The sequence below is a fragment of the Symphalangus syndactylus genome, chromosome 11 (assembly GCF_028878055.3).
Source record: "Symphalangus syndactylus isolate Jambi chromosome 11, NHGRI_mSymSyn1-v2.1_pri, whole genome shotgun sequence".
In the NCBI taxonomy this organism is placed as follows: domain Eukaryota; kingdom Metazoa; phylum Chordata; class Mammalia; order Primates; family Hylobatidae; genus Symphalangus; species Symphalangus syndactylus.
In genome coordinates, this window is record NC_072433.2 from 134,273,141 (window position 1) to 134,289,062 (window position 15,922).

The 15,922-nt window shown below is 62.7% G+C and overlaps 3 protein-coding genes and 1 long non-coding RNA gene across 7 annotated transcripts in view; 1 reads left to right on the top strand and 3 right to left on the bottom strand.

Annotated features, from left to right (window-relative positions):
• Positions 1 to 298: 298 nt before the first annotated feature.
• On the bottom strand, positions 299 to 1,680 carry LOC134731765 (uncharacterized). Its single transcript, XR_010114357.1, has 2 exons — positions 1,024 to 1,680; positions 299 to 497 (listed from the first exon to the last, which is right to left on the bottom strand). It is a non-coding gene; the product is annotated as an uncharacterized lncRNA (long non-coding RNA).
• Positions 1,681 to 1,702: 22 nt separating this feature from the next.
• CDT1 (chromatin licensing and DNA replication factor 1) lies at positions 1,703 to 7,365 on the top strand. Its single transcript, XM_055232805.2, has 11 exons — positions 1,703 to 2,049; positions 2,605 to 2,745; positions 2,840 to 2,976; positions 3,517 to 3,714; positions 3,800 to 3,945; positions 4,097 to 4,197; positions 4,566 to 4,754; positions 5,130 to 5,282; positions 5,360 to 5,561; positions 6,188 to 6,386; positions 7,158 to 7,365. The coding sequence occupies exons 1-10, from the start codon at positions 1,825 to 1,827 to the stop codon at positions 6,349 to 6,351; spliced, it is 1,656 nt and encodes a 551-aa protein (XP_055088780.1). The 5' UTR covers positions 1,703 to 1,824; the 3' UTR covers positions 6,352 to 6,386; positions 7,158 to 7,365.
• Positions 7,366 to 7,621: 256 nt separating this feature from the next.
• On the bottom strand, positions 7,622 to 10,157 carry APRT (adenine phosphoribosyltransferase). Its single transcript, XM_055232806.2, has 5 exons — positions 9,982 to 10,157; positions 9,694 to 9,800; positions 8,588 to 8,721; positions 8,235 to 8,313; positions 7,622 to 8,005 (listed from the first exon to the last, which is right to left on the bottom strand). The coding sequence occupies exons 1-5, from the start codon at positions 10,059 to 10,061 to the stop codon at positions 7,863 to 7,865; spliced, it is 543 nt and encodes a 180-aa protein (XP_055088781.1). The 5' UTR covers positions 10,062 to 10,157; the 3' UTR covers positions 7,622 to 7,862.
• A 1,727-nt stretch (positions 10,158 to 11,884) lies between these two features.
• The window catches only part of GALNS (galactosamine (N-acetyl)-6-sulfatase), a 42,573-nt gene continuing 38,535 nt past the window's right edge, over positions 11,885 to 15,922 (bottom strand). For 3 of the 4 annotated variants that reach the window (XM_063612546.1, XM_055232809.2, XM_055232807.2), the window contains one exon: positions 11,885 to 12,681. In XM_063612546.1, the coding sequence (XP_063468616.1) occupies positions 12,595 to 12,681 (87 nt within the window). In that variant the 3' untranslated portion in view covers positions 11,885 to 12,594. Of the gene's footprint in view, positions 15,632 to 15,922 lie in introns of all 4 variants that reach the window. The other variant, XM_055232811.2, reaches the window with a different exon arrangement.

The following is a 15,922-nucleotide window of genomic DNA, read 5'->3' on the forward strand; positions in this document are numbered from 1 at the left end:
GTTTACCAAAACAAAACTTTTTAACAAAACGTAGCTTTAAAAAATGTGGGTCTCAGTATTCCATATTTATTTCTTGACCCACTAAAAATTTGCTACCAGCTGTTTGCAAAACACAGGTCTAGGTGCTGATCCCCTAAATACAGATGGAAAACAAAGGCCTCACTACGCCCCCACCCCCCCTTATGAACCTCCTCACTTTTGAGGTGTTTTGTTTTGGAGATGGAGTCTCGCCCTGTTGCCCAGGCTGCTGGAGTGTAGTGGCGGGATCTTGAGCAGCAGAGATTACAGGTGCCTGAAATCACGTCCAGCTAATTTTTGTATTTATTGTAGAGAAGGGGTTTTGCCATGTTGATCGGGCTGGTCTTCAACTCCTGACCTCAAGTGATCCGCCCACCTCGACTTCCCAAAGTGCTGGGATTACAGGCGTGAGCCACCGTGCAGGCCACTTTTGAGGTATTTTGCAAGCACCAGTTGCATCATCAAACCGGTTTCTATTCCTTTAATTAAAAAAAAAAATAGGCACAATTCATGCTTTTTACAGAAGACTTGGAAAATGGGAAAACAGAAACCCTCCTCTCAGCCCTGGCCTCCGCCACCCGCGTCCCCTTCCCTCCCAGTCCTCCAGGCCCCGGTGGCCCGCATTGCTTTGCGGGGGACTTCCGCGGCGCTGCGCCTGGCCCTGCTTATTGGCGTCTGTGGAAGGAGTGGCTGCGGGGTCTCCAGATAACCCGCGCTCTAGGCCGTTTCCCAGATAAGAGCGCTATAGGATTTAAGAACTAAAACTTTAAAATCTCAGCCATGCTAAAGGCAGTTTCTTTTCTTTCCTTTTTTTTTGTTTTTTGAGACGGAGTCTCGCTCTTTCGCTCAGGCTGAAGTGCAGTGGCGCCATTTCGGCTCACTGCAACCTTCGCCTCCCGGGTTCAAGCGATTCTCCTGCCTCAGCCCCCCCAAGTAGTTGGAATTACAGGCGCCCGCCACCACGCCTGGCTAATTTTTGTATTTTTAGTAGAGAGGGAGTTTTACCATGTTGGTCAGGCTGGTTTCGAACTCCTGACCTCAGGTGATCCGCCTGCCTCGGCCTTTCAAAGTGCTGGGATTACAGGCGTGAACCACCGCGCCCGGCCCCTTTTCTTCGCTTCCATGTAATAGCTTGATTGAGAAATAACTCACATTATCAAATCCACCCTTTTAAAAAGCGAGCAACGCGGGGCGCGGAGGCCACGCCTGTGATCGCAGCGCTTTGGGAGGCGGCAGTTCCAGGAGGGCGGATCACTGAGCCGGGGAGTTCGAGACCACCCGGCAACGTAAACTCCGCCTCGATAGAAATAATTTTAAAAAAAGAAATAAAGAGCGTGCCGCCCGCGGGGGCAGCGCCTTTACCAGCCCGAGCCTGCAGCCCCCTAGGCCGCGCCGTCCTCTGCTCCCCCGGGCGGCGCCGGGGTTTTGTCAGGCGCGCGTTGCTGTTTGCCTGGACTGCGCTCACTCTGACCCTGAAGCCAGCTGCCCCACTGACACGCCCTGAAAAGTGCGAGCCACACCCGAGATCCGGAGACCGCGCTAAAGCCCCACGCACGACGGCGCCCCCCGGCGCGTCCCCGCCCGCCGCACGTCGGCGCATGCGCGCGGCCAAGCCGGTTCACGCGCCCACCAGCGCGCATGCGCGCCCCCTTCCGTTGCCACCGCCCCCCCCCCCCCGTGCTCTGCCCCGATGGTTCGGTCCGCGCCGGGGGCGGGGCCAGGGCGCCCGCGGGAAATTTGGCGGGAACCGCGCCCGCCCCTTCTTCCCTTCCTTCTTTCTTTGCTATCGCCGCGCACTCTGCCGCCATGGAGCAGCGCCGCGTCACCGACTTCTTCGCGCGCCGCCGCCCCAGGCCCCGCATCGCGCCGCCCAAGCTGGCCTGCTGCACCCCCAGCCCCGCCAGGCCCGCACTCCGCTCCCCGGACTCCGCCACCAGCGGCAGCCGCAAGCGCGCCCGCCCGCCCGCCGCACCCGGACGCGACCAGGCCGGGCCACCGGCCCGCAGGAGGCTGCGGCTGTCGGCGGACGAGGTGTGGAGCGTGGGGAGACTGAGGCCGGGGGGTTGGGGGCGGGGAAACTGAGGCCCGGGGGGCGGGGCTCGGGGAGACTGAGGCCGGGGAGTTGGGGGCGGGGAGACTGAGGCCCGGGGGGCAGGTCTCGGGGAAACTGAGGCTGAGGGACGGGGGCAGGGAAACTGAGGCGCGGGGGACGGGGCGGAGAGCAGGGAACTCTGGGACAGGTCGGGGGATCCTGGGGGCGCCCTGCCACCACTGGGGACTTGTCTGGCTCCTGAGATGAGCAGGAGGCACTGGGGGGCATGCACCGGGATCTGATGATGGGGCTGGAAGTCCAGCTTCTCTGCGAGGCCAGGGTAGGGGTCCGACCTGGAAACGGCCCCGGAAGACGAGAACAAGGCTGTGTCCCCGGCCAGTTTTAGCACAGACCACCTTCTACGGGAAGCCCTAAGCCCCCCAGCCATGCCCATCCCAGTTAACTCAGAGCGGCTTCTGATCCTTTGGGGTCCTCTGCAGAGCCAGGAGCACCAGGTCTTGTCATGAGTTCACCCTTGGGGTCCCTCCCACCAGGTTTCCAGCCCCAGTACCCCCGAGGCTCCTGACTCCCCCGACGCCCCAGACATCCCAGCCTGCCCTTCTCTGGGCCAGAAGATAAAGAAATCCACCCCCGCAGCAGGTCAGCCGCCCCACCTGACATCCCCGCAGGACCAGGTGAGGGGCGGAGCCTGGAGCAGATGCAGGAGGGCTGAGGGGTACCGGCCTGTCTGCGTGCCTGATGGCATCATGTCCCCTGATCCCCCTGAAGGACACCATCTCTGAGCTTGCGTCATGCCTGCAACGGGCCCGGGAGCTGGGGGCAAGAGTCCGGGCGCTGAAGGCCAGTGCCCAGGATGCTGCTGAATCCTGCACCCCAGAGGCCGAGGGCCACCCTGAGGAGCCATGGTGAGTGCTGGGTGAGTGGCCACGAGGCCCCGGCAGAGGCCGGGTTGGTGGGAGGCGTGGCCGGGCGAGCCTGTCAGAGGTTCAGGTCTGCTCCTTCCAGGGAGTGTGGTGGTGAGGTCACCAGGGCGTGGAGCCAGACCCCTGAGAAAAAGGTCCCGGGCACTGCTGGCCCTGTGCCCTCAGTCCCTCCTGTGGGGGGCAGCTCCTGCCTTGGGGACTCTGGCGGATTTCAAATGCTCCTGATGGATTGTTATGTTGTCTGTCTCTGCTCCTGAGAGCCGACGAAACTGGGCTGGGGAGAGGGCAGAGCTTCCCCGGGGGAGCCGCATGGACATAGCAGAGCTGGGGTGTGGAGCCGGGCTTTCCCGTCACCAGTGCTACCCTTAACAGTGCCAGTGCTGGTGGGTGTGCAAGGGCCGCGAAAGCCATCTTGTGTGGTGTGGCAGGCCCCATCGGAGGGTCTCCCTGGCCGAGGGGCCTGCTGTGGCGTTGGAGGGGTAGGGCCTACTGCTTCTCATGAGGCTCCTCCCTCCCTGACAGTGGCGAGAAGGCGCCCGCCTACCAGCGCTTCCATGCCCTGGCCCAGCCTGGCCTGCCGGGGCTCGTGCTTCCCTACAAGTACCAGGTGCTGGCAGAGATGTTCCGCAGCATGGACACCATCGTGGGCATGCTCCACAACCGCTGCGAGACGCCCACCTTTTCCAAGGTCCAGCGGGGCGTCCAGGACATGATGCGCAGGTGAGTGGCCGCGGGCGGGCTGGGGCTGTCCTGGAGCTGGGGGTGGGCCCAGACCTGCCTCCTGAGCTGGCCCCTCCTCCCATAGGCGTTTTGAGGAGCGCAATGTTGGCCAGATCAAAACCGTGTACCCGGCCTCCTACCGCTTCCGCCAGGAGCGCAGCGTCCCCACCTTCAAGGACGGTGTCAAGAGGTCAGATTACCAGCTCACCATCGAGCCACTGCTGGAGCAGGGTGAGTGCTGGGTGCGGGACCTCGGTTTCCCTATCTGTGACCTGCACACTTTCCAGGGTGGGTATGAGGCGCTGGGCACCTGGCCCAGGACTGGTCATGGGTGGGTGGCTGGGTGGCCTGGTGGGCACTTAGGCCTGGACTTGTCCCACAGAGGCTGACGGAGCAGCCCCGCAGCTCACGGCCTCGCACCTCCTGCAGCGACGGCAGATCTTCAGCCAGAAGCTGGTGGAGCATGTTAAGGAGCACCACAAGGTGAGCGGCCCCCGGCCCTGCTGTGTGAAGGTGGTGGCGCCAGCACTGCCTCAGCACCTAACCCTGTGCTCGGAGCATCCCTGCTACCCACAGCTTCTCCCGGGATGGAACTGGGCTGGGTTCACCCTGAGCTGAGGGCTGGTGTGCTTAGGGTGCAGCCGCAGGCACTGAGGAGGTCCCCAAGGCGTTCAGCGAGTGTGGACTGTGGGAGGCCTTGTGCTGTCCCTCCAAGGAGAGCACTGGGCAGAGGCTAAGTGACTTGCCCGAGGCGGCCCGGCTGGGACGTAAGCATAGACAGGCCTCCCTCACGCACAGTCTGCCCTCGTCTCAGATATGCCCAGGGTCACCCGTCTACTCCTTCTCCCCAGGCCTTCCTGGCCTCCCTGAGCCCCCCCATGGTGGTGCCGGAGGACCAGCTGACCCGCTGGCACCCGCGCTTCAACGTGGATGAAGTGCCGGACATCGAGCCGGCTGCGCTGCCCCAGCCACCTGCCACGGAGAAACTCACCACTGCCCAGGAGGTGCTGGCCCGGGCCCGCAACCTGATTTCACCCAGGGTGAGGCTGCGAGGCTTGGGCAGCCCATTTCTCCCGGGTGGGTGGGCCAGCCTGACCCCAGGCGTAAGAGGTGGAGCCTTGGCGATGAGCTTGACGCCTCATCTGGCTTCCTCCTTGGCTGGGGGATCCAGAGAGTTGGTGGCATTTGCCCTGTGTCCCCAGCTACAGCCTCTAAGCCTGGCTCTGCCACTAGCCCCGTGTGGGGAGTTGGCCTGGGCAGGCGATGCTGCACATTGGGACACTGCATTGACCAGCACAGACCACCCAGTGTGCTGGGTGAACTTGTGCCTTGAGAGATACTGGGGACTCCTGGGCAGAGAGCCCGGGGCACGTTGCATCCTGTGACCTCTCCGCTCCAACCTGTCCCTCCCGCAGATGGAGAAGGCCTTGAGTCAGTTGGCCCTACGCTCTGCTGTGCCCAGCAGCCCCGGGTCTCCCAGGCCAGCACTGCCGGCTACCCCACCAGCCACCCCGCCTGCAGCCTCTCCCAGCGCTCTGAAGGGCGTGTCCCAGGATCTGCTGGAGCGGGTGAGTCATCCCCAGTGATGGCGGGTGGGGGCCTGGTGACCTGCTGCCCACTAACCAGGTTCCGGTACCTGCCGCAGATCCGAGCCAAAGAGGCACAGAAGCAGCTGGCACAGATGACGCGGTGCCCGGAGCAGGAGCAGCGGCTGCAGCGCTTAGAACGGCTGCCTGAGCTGGCCCGCGTGCTGCGCAGCGTCTTCGTGTCCGAACGCAAGCCTGCACTCAGCATGGAGGTGGCCTGTGCCAGGATGGTGGGCAGCTGTCGCACTGTCATGAGCGCCGGTATGTGCAGGGCGGGGTGAGGGGCGTGCACGGTGGAACTGCCTGGTGCTGCAGCCGTCTCCCCAGATTTCTGACCAGGGGTGTCTGTCACTGATCTGTTCAGATGTGCAGTGGGCGCTGGCCTCTTGCACTGGTGTGTCCTGGGCGTTCTGCCCTCCTCGGAGCCACCCGAGCCTCCGCTCGGCCCCTCCACACCTGCAGCCTCTGGAGGCAGCTTCCCCCTCACAGCTCTGGCCCGTTTCCCCGACCGCCTGCAGTCCTTGGTCAAAAGGGGCCCCACGTGCACCCTTCACTGCCTCCCAGGCCTCTGATCACCAGGCCCTGAGCACATGGGGGTCCCGACGCTACAGGGCACCCCCTGCCTCAGGGCTTTCATGGGCTGGCGGCCTCCATGCTCGGTGCGTCCTCACAGGGCCTCAACTGCAGGCCTGGCTCTCTCCGGTCACTGTTCACACCACCCAGACCTGGGCCTCTGATCAGAACCACCTCTGCCCTAAGGCCTGGTTGATGGGGCTCTGAGGGTGACCAGGCAGGCACAGAGGTTAGATGGTCAGGCTGGTTTAAAGTGCTGCCCGTGTGGGGCTGGGGCCCAGCACCAGCCTCAGTGTCCTCCTTTCCTCCCACAGGGGAGATGGAGAAGCACCTGCTGCTCCTCTCTGAGCTGCTGCCGGACTGGCTCAGCCTCCACCGCATCCGCACCGACACCTACGTCAAGCTGGACAAGGCTGCGGACCTGGCCCACGTCACTGCACGCCTGGCCCACCAGGCACGAGCTGAGGAGGGGCTGTGAGCCTGGGGGCCACTGTGGACAGACGTGGGCTTCAGGTTCGCTGGCCTGGGCCCACCAGCATTTTCTTTTATGAACATGATGCACTTTGGTTTTCCTTTCCCCAGTGCCCCTGAGGGCCAGAGGCCGATGTGGGCTACAGGCTGCACAGGCCGAGTCTCTCTGGCTGTGGGTGGTGGGCCCCTTCCTGGGGCTCACCTGGTGGATTCACATTAAACTGGTTTCTGTGGGCACCTCCGTCCTTGCTGCTGGTAGGGAAGGGAAGCCAGATCCCAGCGCCCCCTGGGGGGCCATCGGGAGTGTGGCTGGGGGTGACGGGGGCTCTGTGGGAATACGGGGTTGGGTAGTGTGGGTGGCAGGAGGCCATCCCTTCTAATCCCAGAACCTCTGAATATGGGGCCTCCTACAGCAAAGGGTGACTTTTGTCATTAAGAATTTCAAGACTAGGCCGGGCATGGTGGCTCACGCCTGTAATCCCAGCACTTTGGGATGCCAGGGCGGGCAGATCACGAGGTCAGGAGATCGAGACCATCCTGGCTAACATGGTGAAACCCCGTCTCTACTAAAAATAAAAAAAAATTAGCCAGGTGTGGTGGCTGGCACCTGTAGTCCCAGCTACTAGGGAGGCTGAGGCAGGAGAATGGCATGAACCCAGGAGGCGGAGCTTGCAGTGAGCCAAGATCGCACCACTGCACTCCAGCCTGGGTGACAGAGACTCTGTCTCTTAAAAAAAAAAAAAAAAAAAAAAAAAAATTTCAAGACTGGAGAGGTGATCCTGAATCGTCCGGCTGTGCTCTATGTCATCACAGGAGCCTTCGAGAGGGCCAGAGCCAGCCAGCTTTGAAGATGCGGCCCTGGCCCGGATACAGGCAGCCTGGAGAAGCAGGGCAGCACAAGGAGGACATCCCTGGAGCCTCCGGAAGAGACTGGCCTCTGCCCTCACCTTGACTTCATCACTTCTGACTTTCAGTACTTCTGACCTCCTGAACTCTAATAAAGTCATGCTTACAGCCACTAGATCTGCAGAAAAGCCCTTTCAGTAGCATCGGCCGCCTCAGGGTGGGACCTGCATTGACAGACTTAGTTACCCCCGAGCCCTCGCTTGCTCCCCTAGAACATGGGCCCACATGGCCTCTTCCTGCAGTGCCTGGAGGGTTCCAGCTCCTGAGGTGAGAACCAGGCCAGACTGCTGGGCACCACACCAAGCAGCACGTGCCCACAGTACAGCTGAAGTCTGGTGTTGTCCTGGGGAACAGAGGACAGGAAACGGCTCTTGTGGCAAAGCTGTTTACTGCTTTCTCCCTCTGTGTGTAACTGGGTCCAGGGTGGCTGAAACACAGCTTTGCCCCAGGCTTTGGCACTTCCAGCCGCAGGAGAGACGCTGAACCCCAGCAAAGGAATGTGTTCCCTGTGGGCAGCTGGTGCCCCTGGTGACTGCAAATGTCACTGCAGTTGCCCAAGGCCGATATTTCCCTGGGATCCAGCTGGAGATGCTGGGCTGGGAGGCCCTGCGGTCACTCATACTGCAGGAGGGAGAAGAAGGGTACAGGTGCCAGCTTCTCCCTGCCCTTAAGCGAGGTCACCTCCACCAGGCTCACGCACTCCAGGACCTCAGCCTGCAGGCGGCCCAGCAGCTCACAGGCGGCGTTCATGGTTCCTGGGGATGGGAGGGTGAGGTCCCCAGTTGGCCTGGGCTGCAGAGAGCAGGTGCTCCAGGCCAGCCCCTGGGTTGGGGAGGGGAAGGTACGGGGAGAGGAAGGTGTCGGCCTGGCCAGCAGGCACTCTCTGGACAACAATAAGCTGCATCCCATGTCACCCAGCGAGGTCCTGTCCCACTCCCACCAGGCCCTTGGAGCCACAGCAGTTGGCTGTGGGGAGACCCTTACCACCAGTGGCCAGCAGATCATCCACGATGACCACCCTCTGTCCTGGCTCCAGGGCGTCTTTCTGGATCTCCAGCTCAGCCTGGAGTGGGAAGTGGTGTGTGGTCCTCAGCCTCCCGCAGAAAACAGCTTTGTTGCAGAGCTTGGCAGCTGCCACCCTAGGCCCTGACTCCAACGCCACCTTGCTGTTACCTGGCTGTGTGAGCTCAGCCTATGTCTCAACCTCTTTGAGCTCCCAAGGCCACTCTAACCACAGCAGCTCCACTTGACGTGCCTGGGAAGGCCTTTTAGAGCTGGGGGAGAATGGCCACAGTGGCCTGGCCCTGCCCTTCCTCTGGCCACCCCAGCCCTCTTACCTTCCCATACTCCAGGGCATAGGAGGCCCACACAGTGGGGCCTGGCAGCTTCCCCCGCTTTCGGATGAGCAGGCAGCCCAGTCCAAGCTCCTGGGCCAGGGAGGGGCCAAAGAGGAAGCCTCGGGAGTCTAGGCCTGTCAGGGTGAGTGACAGCAGTGACTTGGCAGCATGGGAGTCCCCAGGGGCCAGGGTTGGCCGGTGGCAAGGGGTACCTGGCTGGCTCCCAGCTGAAAGGCCAGTGACGTGCACCATTTAAGGAATGTTACCCATCACCTACCCGGAGCTGCTTCCAGGTCAAAGTGTAGACCTGGGTCTGTCTTTTAAGGGACCACTTCTTAGGTGTATTCCTAGGGGAGTCACCGCCCCTCTGAGCTCAGCAGCCCACCTGTAACTGGGCTGGTAGAAAACTGCCAGGCCTCAGCTTACTCTCAAAGGCAGCTCTGCCCCAGGGCTTCTGTCTAAAAACGGAGTCTCTCGAGGTGCCCTGAGCTGTGATGGTTGGGGGACGCTCAGGGAAACCCTGCCCCAGCCTGGCAGGAGGGCAGGGAGGGCTTCCTGCAGGAGGTGAGAAGGGGGCTCTGGCAGTGTTGTGGCTCCAGCAAGAGCTGGCGCTTTCCTCAGGGCAGTGTCCAGGGAGTGGGCTGTCACACCCTAGGAGAGGCAAGACCGGCAGGAACACTCTGTTCTCCCTGGGCCACCTCTTGGGCTCTCCCGGAGGCCTCCAGGCCTCCCTTCCCTGGGTGGGCATTCCGTGATCTTTACCAGGGAAGGCCTGGCTCGTGGCAGGCGCTCAATACCAGCTCGCAGAAGGAACAAGAAACAAGGCAGCTGGGCCCTGTGGATTCAGCTCGGGCACTCCAGGGAGACTCGATCACGCCTGTCCTGGGCTGGGGACTCGGAACCTGCGGGCAGGGCGCCTGCACAGCGCGGCGGCCTCGGGGGCTCAACCTCACAACCCCTCCCGGGCGAACCCAAGCACGTCGCCCGTCCCGGCGCCCCCTGAAGGACCCCAAAAGCCCTCCCCCAAGCAAACGCGCAGAGCCCACGTGCTGCCCTCCGCGCGCGCGGAGGCGGAGGCGCCCTAGACGCGGCCACGGGGCACTCGCCTGCGATGTAGTCGATGCGGCCCCCGTGGGTCGCCTTCAGGTGTCGCGCCAGGAGGCCGATGGCGGCGCGGAAGGAGGCGGGGTCCTTCAGGACGGGCGAGATGTCCCTGGACCCAAGGACAGGCCTGGTGACGCCGGGGCCGAAGGAGGGCAGCGGCCCCGGGGGCGAAGGACGAGGGTTCCCGCCCCGCCCGCCCCGCTTGCCCGACAGTCCCGAGGTCGCGGGCAACGCGCTCCCATCCGTAGGCCCGCAGGTCGGGGCGCCACGAGGGCGGCCTGTGCTTGCACCTGAATACCACGCCTGGGGTGGGGAAGTCGGGGAAGCTGCGGACCCGCTTCTCAACCAGCTGCAGCTCAGGGTCCGCCATAGCCGCGTGCGATAAGCCAGCGGCAGCCCGAGCGCGCCTGCGCGAGGACTTCCGGGCCCGCCACGAGGGGTGGGGCAACCCCCGGAGGGCGGAGCGTGGGTGAGGGGCGGGGCTTCCGCGGGGAGGGGCGTCCCTCGCCGGAAGCATGTACCGTATTTCATGGACTCCAAGGCGCCATCGATTTTAAGACGCTCTCGCATTCCACGCACCACTGAGCAGAACGTTCGAACCGGACAAAGGTGCGAGTCAAGGCGCCCTTCCTTGTCTCGGGCTGCGCCTCTGACGGCAGCCAGGCAGCTGTGGACCGGGGCCTTGGCGGCTGGAGGAGGGGCGTGAGCTGGTCTCGCCCACGCACCTGGCGCGCGTACGGGCCGCGCCCTTTCTCCGTTATTGGCCGAGATCCCCACGCTGCGCGCAGGAGTCTGGCGCGCGGGGTGGAGGAGGGCGGGAGGAAGCAGTCCAAGTAGCAGGAGGGTGGTGCAGGGCCGGAGGGAGCAGCCCAGGGCGGAGGCGGCGGGCCTGGGCTGGACCGGCCGGGGGCGCTGGCCTCTCGCGGATGGGCCCTGCCGTTGAGGCTGCTCTTCCTCGCCAGGACCCGGGGGAGGGAGGCCGGAAGGTGTGGCCAGGCCAGGGCGCGCATCCGCGAGGGCAGAGGCCCTTCTGTCCGCCTGCAGAGGCCAGGTGACCCCTTAGCCTTGGGGGTGGGGAGCTGTGAACCCCCTGGCCGCCCGAGGACTGGTACCCAGGGGGTTGTGTGAGGCACAACTCCCCCCATACACAATTTCCTTTCAAAAAAATCCCCAGAGCTAAAATGCCTTGTGCTCTATTCCAAGACTTTTCTTCATTTCGCAACTTTTTTTTTTTGAAGAGTCTCCCTCTGTTGCCCAGGCTGGAGTGCAGTGGCGCCATCTCGGCTCACTGCAAGCTCCACCTCCTGGGTTCCGGCCATTCTCCAGCGTCAGCCTCCGGAGTAGCTGGAACTACAGGCCCCCGCCACTACGCCCGGCTAATTTTTTGTATTTTTAGTAGAGACTGGGTTTCACTGTGTTAGCCAGGATGGTCTCGATTTCCTGACCTCGTGATCTGCCCTCTTCGGCCTCCCAAAGTGCTGGGATTACAGGCGTGAGCCACCGCGCCCGGCCCATCATTTCGCAACTTTTTACAATTCAGCTTTGGCCTGGCAGTTACTGCAGAAGGGAAAACCCACTCAGTAGAAGGCAGCATCCAGGAGCCTTCGGAGGGGGAGGCCGGAGGCTGCATGCGGCTGCTGGGGCCCCGGTTCCAGGGTGGGTGGGGGACCCATCCTCTGATGCCGAGGGGCGTGGCAGGGGCGGCTGCCTCGCAGTGTGCCGTGGTCAGGGCTGGCAAGGCTTGGGGCCTGGGCTCCAGACCCCTAGGTAAGGTGGAAATGTCGGACCCTGACATCGTCACGTCCCCGGGGTAGCTGCCACATGAGCCAGCCCCACCGGTCCAAGTGTGTGAGCTACACTTCAGCCGTCCACGTCCAGCCCAGGAGGCCTCCGCCTTCCCCCTCCTTGTTCCTGATTGTGTCTCCCAGATGGCCCGAGGGGGGACTGGGAAGGTGGAGGGGGGGCGTACTGGAGGAGGGGCCTGGGGAGGGTTCAACACAGAATTGGCCCTGTCGCCTCCTTCAACCCCGGGCTGTTGGGCTGGCGTGGGAACAGCAAGGAGCCCCAGGGAGTCCCGACTCCTGGCCGGCCGGGAGGCAGCGGGAGCTGGGCGCCTGATCCTTGGCAGCTGCTGGGAAGGTGTGAAAGGAAAATAAATCTCCGGACCCCAAAATCACTAAGCCAAGAGAAAAGTCAAGCAGGGAATTAGGCAAACCTGCCTCCCGTTTTATTTCTACATGACATAGCTACAATGATAAGAAGCTACACGCCTCCCTCATAATTAGCGCCCAAGGAAATTCCTTGTGGACAAAGGACAGACAGAACTGGAAGTCATCCCTCTGGGGCTTCCCTGAGACAAACGCTTATCTGATTGCTCCATTCCCTTATTGTTTACATAAAAATGCGGATTCACTGGGCCAGACTCAATCGTGTATTCAGTGGAAGGCTGACTGAACCAATGTACGTCACACACGTACTGATCTTACGTATCCCTAAGATGTATAAAGGCAAACTGTATCCCCAGCCACCTCGGGCACCTGTTGTCAGGACCTCCTGAGGCTGTCATGGGCGCATCCTTAACCTTGGCAAAATAAACTGAGACCTGTCTCAGATATTTGGGGTTCACAAAGGCGTGAGACGGCAGGGTCCTGAGGCCTGAGGCGACGTGGGCGAGGAAGGCCGAGCACACCCCAGGGTCAGGTCCGGCAGGTGGAGCTGTGCAGCCCCCCCGCGTCTGCAGGGTCCGTTCCTGCAGGTGGAGCTGTGCAGGGCCTCTGCGTCTGCAGGTGCCGTCTGTCTGGCTTGGGCAGGGTTGGGGGAGCACCGAGGCCAGAGCCGTCCTCCCTCCAGGCACTTGCAGGGCCAACCGGAGATTCCAGGCCTGGCCTGGGTCCGCGCAGGCGCTAGTGGGACCAGAGGCACTTCTTGGGAATGGATTCTGGAGGAGTCAGACATTTCCCTAACTTTTCACAGCCCGGAGGTGCCCAGTTCTGGGAAATGAAAATTGAGAAAAAGAACATGCAGTTATTCCAAGCTCTGTGGACCCAGCAGCAACGAGCATTTTGTTGTTGCTGTTCTGTTTTGAGACAGTCTTGCTCTGTCACCCAGGCTGGAGTTCAGTGGCACGATCTTGGCTCACTGCAACCTCTGCCTTCCGGGTTCAAGAGATTCTCCTGCCTCAGCCAGCCTCCTGAGCAGCTGCTGGGATTACAGGCACGTGCCACCACGCCTGGCTAATTTTTGTATTTTTAGTAGAGATGGGGTTTCATCATCTTGACCAGACTGGTCTTGAACTCCTGACCTCGTGATCCACCTGCCTTGGCCTCCCAAGGTGCTGGGATTACAGGTGTGAGCCACCACGCCCAACCATTTTTGTATTTTTAGTAGAGACAAGGGTTTCCCAAGTTGGCCAGGCTGGTCTCAAACTTCTGACCTCAGATGATCCGCCTGCCTCGGCCTCCCAAAGTGCTGGGGTTATAGGCGTGAGCCACCGCGCTTGGCCTCGAGCAGTTTTCATGTGTCCCCTGCCCAGGTCAACCCCGGACTCCCATCCCATTGGCCTCAGTGGAGACCACCTCGGTCCAGGTGGGCAGCTACACAGACGCCTCCCCCGGAATCATGGGAACTCAGGAGATGGCGCCCTCTCGACTCGGCCTCTCAGCTCTGAAGGCTGCGGTTGGAGGAATGAGAACTTGGCGGGGAGGTCCCGGGTATGGGGGATGCAGCTGCCAAGTGGCTGAGGACCTCCGTGTGGCCAGTGGTGTTAGAAAGGGCAGGCAGTCCTCCCAGGAGGGCCCACCCTGAGCCTCTCAACTCATCACCCTCTCCTGCAGCTTCAGCCTCTCAAGAAGGCTTTCCCAGGGAGGAGCCGGTCCCTACTGCACCGCTGGGCTCAGTTCAGTGCAGTGCTGAGCGGAGCCTGCACCCCTCCACCACCTGGGTGTGTGTGGACCTCACAGCGCAGCCTCGCTTAGTGGAAGCCTTGCTTGGTGGGAGGGCACTTTTCCTGGCAACAGAAAGGGAGACTTATGCCGCTAAGAGGAGCCTTCTTGGCTGAAATGAGTGCAGTATGATTCTGTGTCCTCGTCCAGGCCACCTCTGTGCCACGTCAGATGCCGCATGACCCTGAGGGCACTTTCCTGGGACAGACTTTGGATTCTGGGTGCTGCTCAGAGGACTAAGGACACTCTCCAGCCCTGGGCGGCAGCCGGGGATGCCACATGAGTGTCCCTGCCCCCTTGGCCACCAGAGCAGGGGTGGGTTTGGGTGAGGAAGCTGCTCCCAAACTCCAGGGGCAGCAGAGGCAGCCGCAGGGTGTGTGTGTGTCTGGGTGGGGGATCTGCATTTCTCGAAGGCTGCTCAGCTGTCCCAGGAGCAGGGGTCCAGGTGGCCAGACTCCCTCTCCTCTGTGCCAGAGACACCACTGAGCCCCTGGCCTGGGGCTGGCCTGGAGTTGGCGGGGACAGAGGGCAGGGAAGGGGTGAGGAGGGTGAGTGGCCTCCAGGCTTCACACGCGTGTCTGTGCATCTCTCCCGTGGCTCTGCTCACGGTGGTGTCTGGGCCCCTCAGACCCCAGTGGCGCAGCTCGCCAGGTCTGAGTTGGCACCACTTTTCCCCCTGCAGAGGGCACAGGTGTGGCGGTGGGGGCAGTTCCCCCAGTGCCCAGGAGATGGCAGCGGCAGCCAGGCCGTGTGCGCCACCTCCCCTGCCCTGTGCCCACTGTCTCCATGGCTGGTGTGGCCTGCGCCCGGGGAGCCACTGCAGCCTGGGTCGTAGAGAAGGACCCAGCAGCACGGACTGGGATTGGGTGTGGAGGGCAGAAGGCCAGGGCTCCTCCATGGCTGGCGGCCCTGGGCTACCGGGGCCCGAGACTCAGGGGTCCTGAGACAGGGACCTGGCTGCTCCACCACTGAGTCCAGAGGCGGGGACGCCAGCTGCCCAGGTCCCTTTGAAGGAATGGCCCTGAATATCTTCCTATGAAACTTGCCAGGCACCCCCCCCCGCCCCACAACTAACGGAGGTGGCCCTGCCCAGTCCTAAAGAACCCCTGCAGGGTGGACCGTCCCTGGGCAGGGACAAGGCCATCTGCCCTCCATGGTCCTCACTGCTGGGAGGTGCTCCCGATGTCCGGTGCTCTCCTGTTACACGCGCCGGCCCACGCTGTGGCTCCCTGGCTGTTCAGGGCCACCACCTTCCTTCCCACGGCACGGCGGGCACCCAGCAGCTCCCACGCTGCAGCCGGGTCTGGCCCTGGAAAAAGGCTTCAACTGGGCCTTTTCGCCCGCACAGCAGAAGCCCAGGCTGAAGTCTGCAGCTGCCGAGGGGCCCTCTTCCCGAATCCTGCGGTTTCACTCGGCGGATCCAGGGGCTGTGGGCAGCAACGCCCAGCCCGTGTAAACAGGTGAGCGACGGCCCAGGGGCCCAGGGGCCCAGGGGCCTCGAGGCTCGGCCATCTCCACTGTGCTGGGTGGGCTCTGGGCATCCAGGAGCGACACTGCAGACCTCTGTGTGGCCCGTTTTTGCCGACTGGAGTGAGCGCCGCATGTGTCCCAACTGAAGGAGCTGTGAAGGCCTGCCCTGCCGGGACCCACATCAGCTGTGCTGGGAAACATGCCTTTGCGGCCACTGCACACGCGGGATGGCTGGGCCGTCCACACACCACCCCATGGGACCCCCAAGCAGGGGATAGAAAAGCTGCTCCTGAGAGGCCCTGACTGCTGCAGCCCCAGGGCTGGACAAGGAGACGCATCCTTTGTGGCTTGAACACAGACTTCAGTGAAACTTTGGAGGCACGTCTGTGCTTGTGTTTCTGGCTGATGCTGGTGTGATGAGGCCGTTTCTCTACTGGAGGTGAACAAGGCCTGGTCTTGTCAGGCCGCACGGAGGTGCTGCTCTGGGTGCCTATGAGTGGGATCAGGTCTGACGCGAAGGTCCCTGGGGCTGGCCCAGCATGAAGGAGGCACAATGGGAACCTTGCAGGTGGGCCCTGGGGCCGCAGCAGTGCAGCACCAGCCCACCCGGCACCCACCGGGCAGTGCCATTCCTGCCTCCGGCACCAGCCCACCCAGGACTCACCGTGTAGTGCCGTTCCTGCCTCGAGCATCAGCTCACCCGGCACCCACCGGGCAGTGCCATTCCTGCCTCCGGCACCAGCCCACCCGGCACCCACCGGGCAGTGCCATTCCTGCCTCCGGCACCAGCCCACCCGGCACCCACCGGGCAGTGCCATTC

Excerpts from the sequence above, each read along its gene's own strand:
- CDT1 (XM_055232805.2), top strand. The coding sequence starts at position 1,825 with ATGGAGCAGCGCCGCGTCACCGACTTCTTCGCGCGCCGCCGCCCCAGG. Across the intron at positions 2,977-3,516 it reads GGCCACCCTGAGGAGCCATG|TGGCGAGAAGGCGCCCGCCT; the intron begins GTGAGTGCTGGG and ends CCTCCCTGACAG. Across the intron at positions 3,946-4,096 it reads CGAGCCACTGCTGGAGCAGG|AGGCTGACGGAGCAGCCCCG; the intron begins GTGAGTGCTGGG and ends CTTGTCCCACAG.
- APRT (XM_055232806.2), bottom strand. The coding sequence starts at position 10,061 with ATGGCGGACCCTGAGCTGCAGCTGGTTGAGAAGCGGGTCCGCAGCTTC. Across the intron at positions 9,801-9,981 it reads ACCCCAGGCGTGGTATTCAG|GGACATCTCGCCCGTCCTGA; the intron begins GTGCAAGCACAG and ends CCTTGGGTCCAG. Across the intron at positions 8,314-8,587 it reads ATGCCCTGGAGTATGGGAAG|GCTGAGCTGGAGATCCAGAA; the intron begins GTAAGAGGGCTG and ends TTCCCACTCCAG.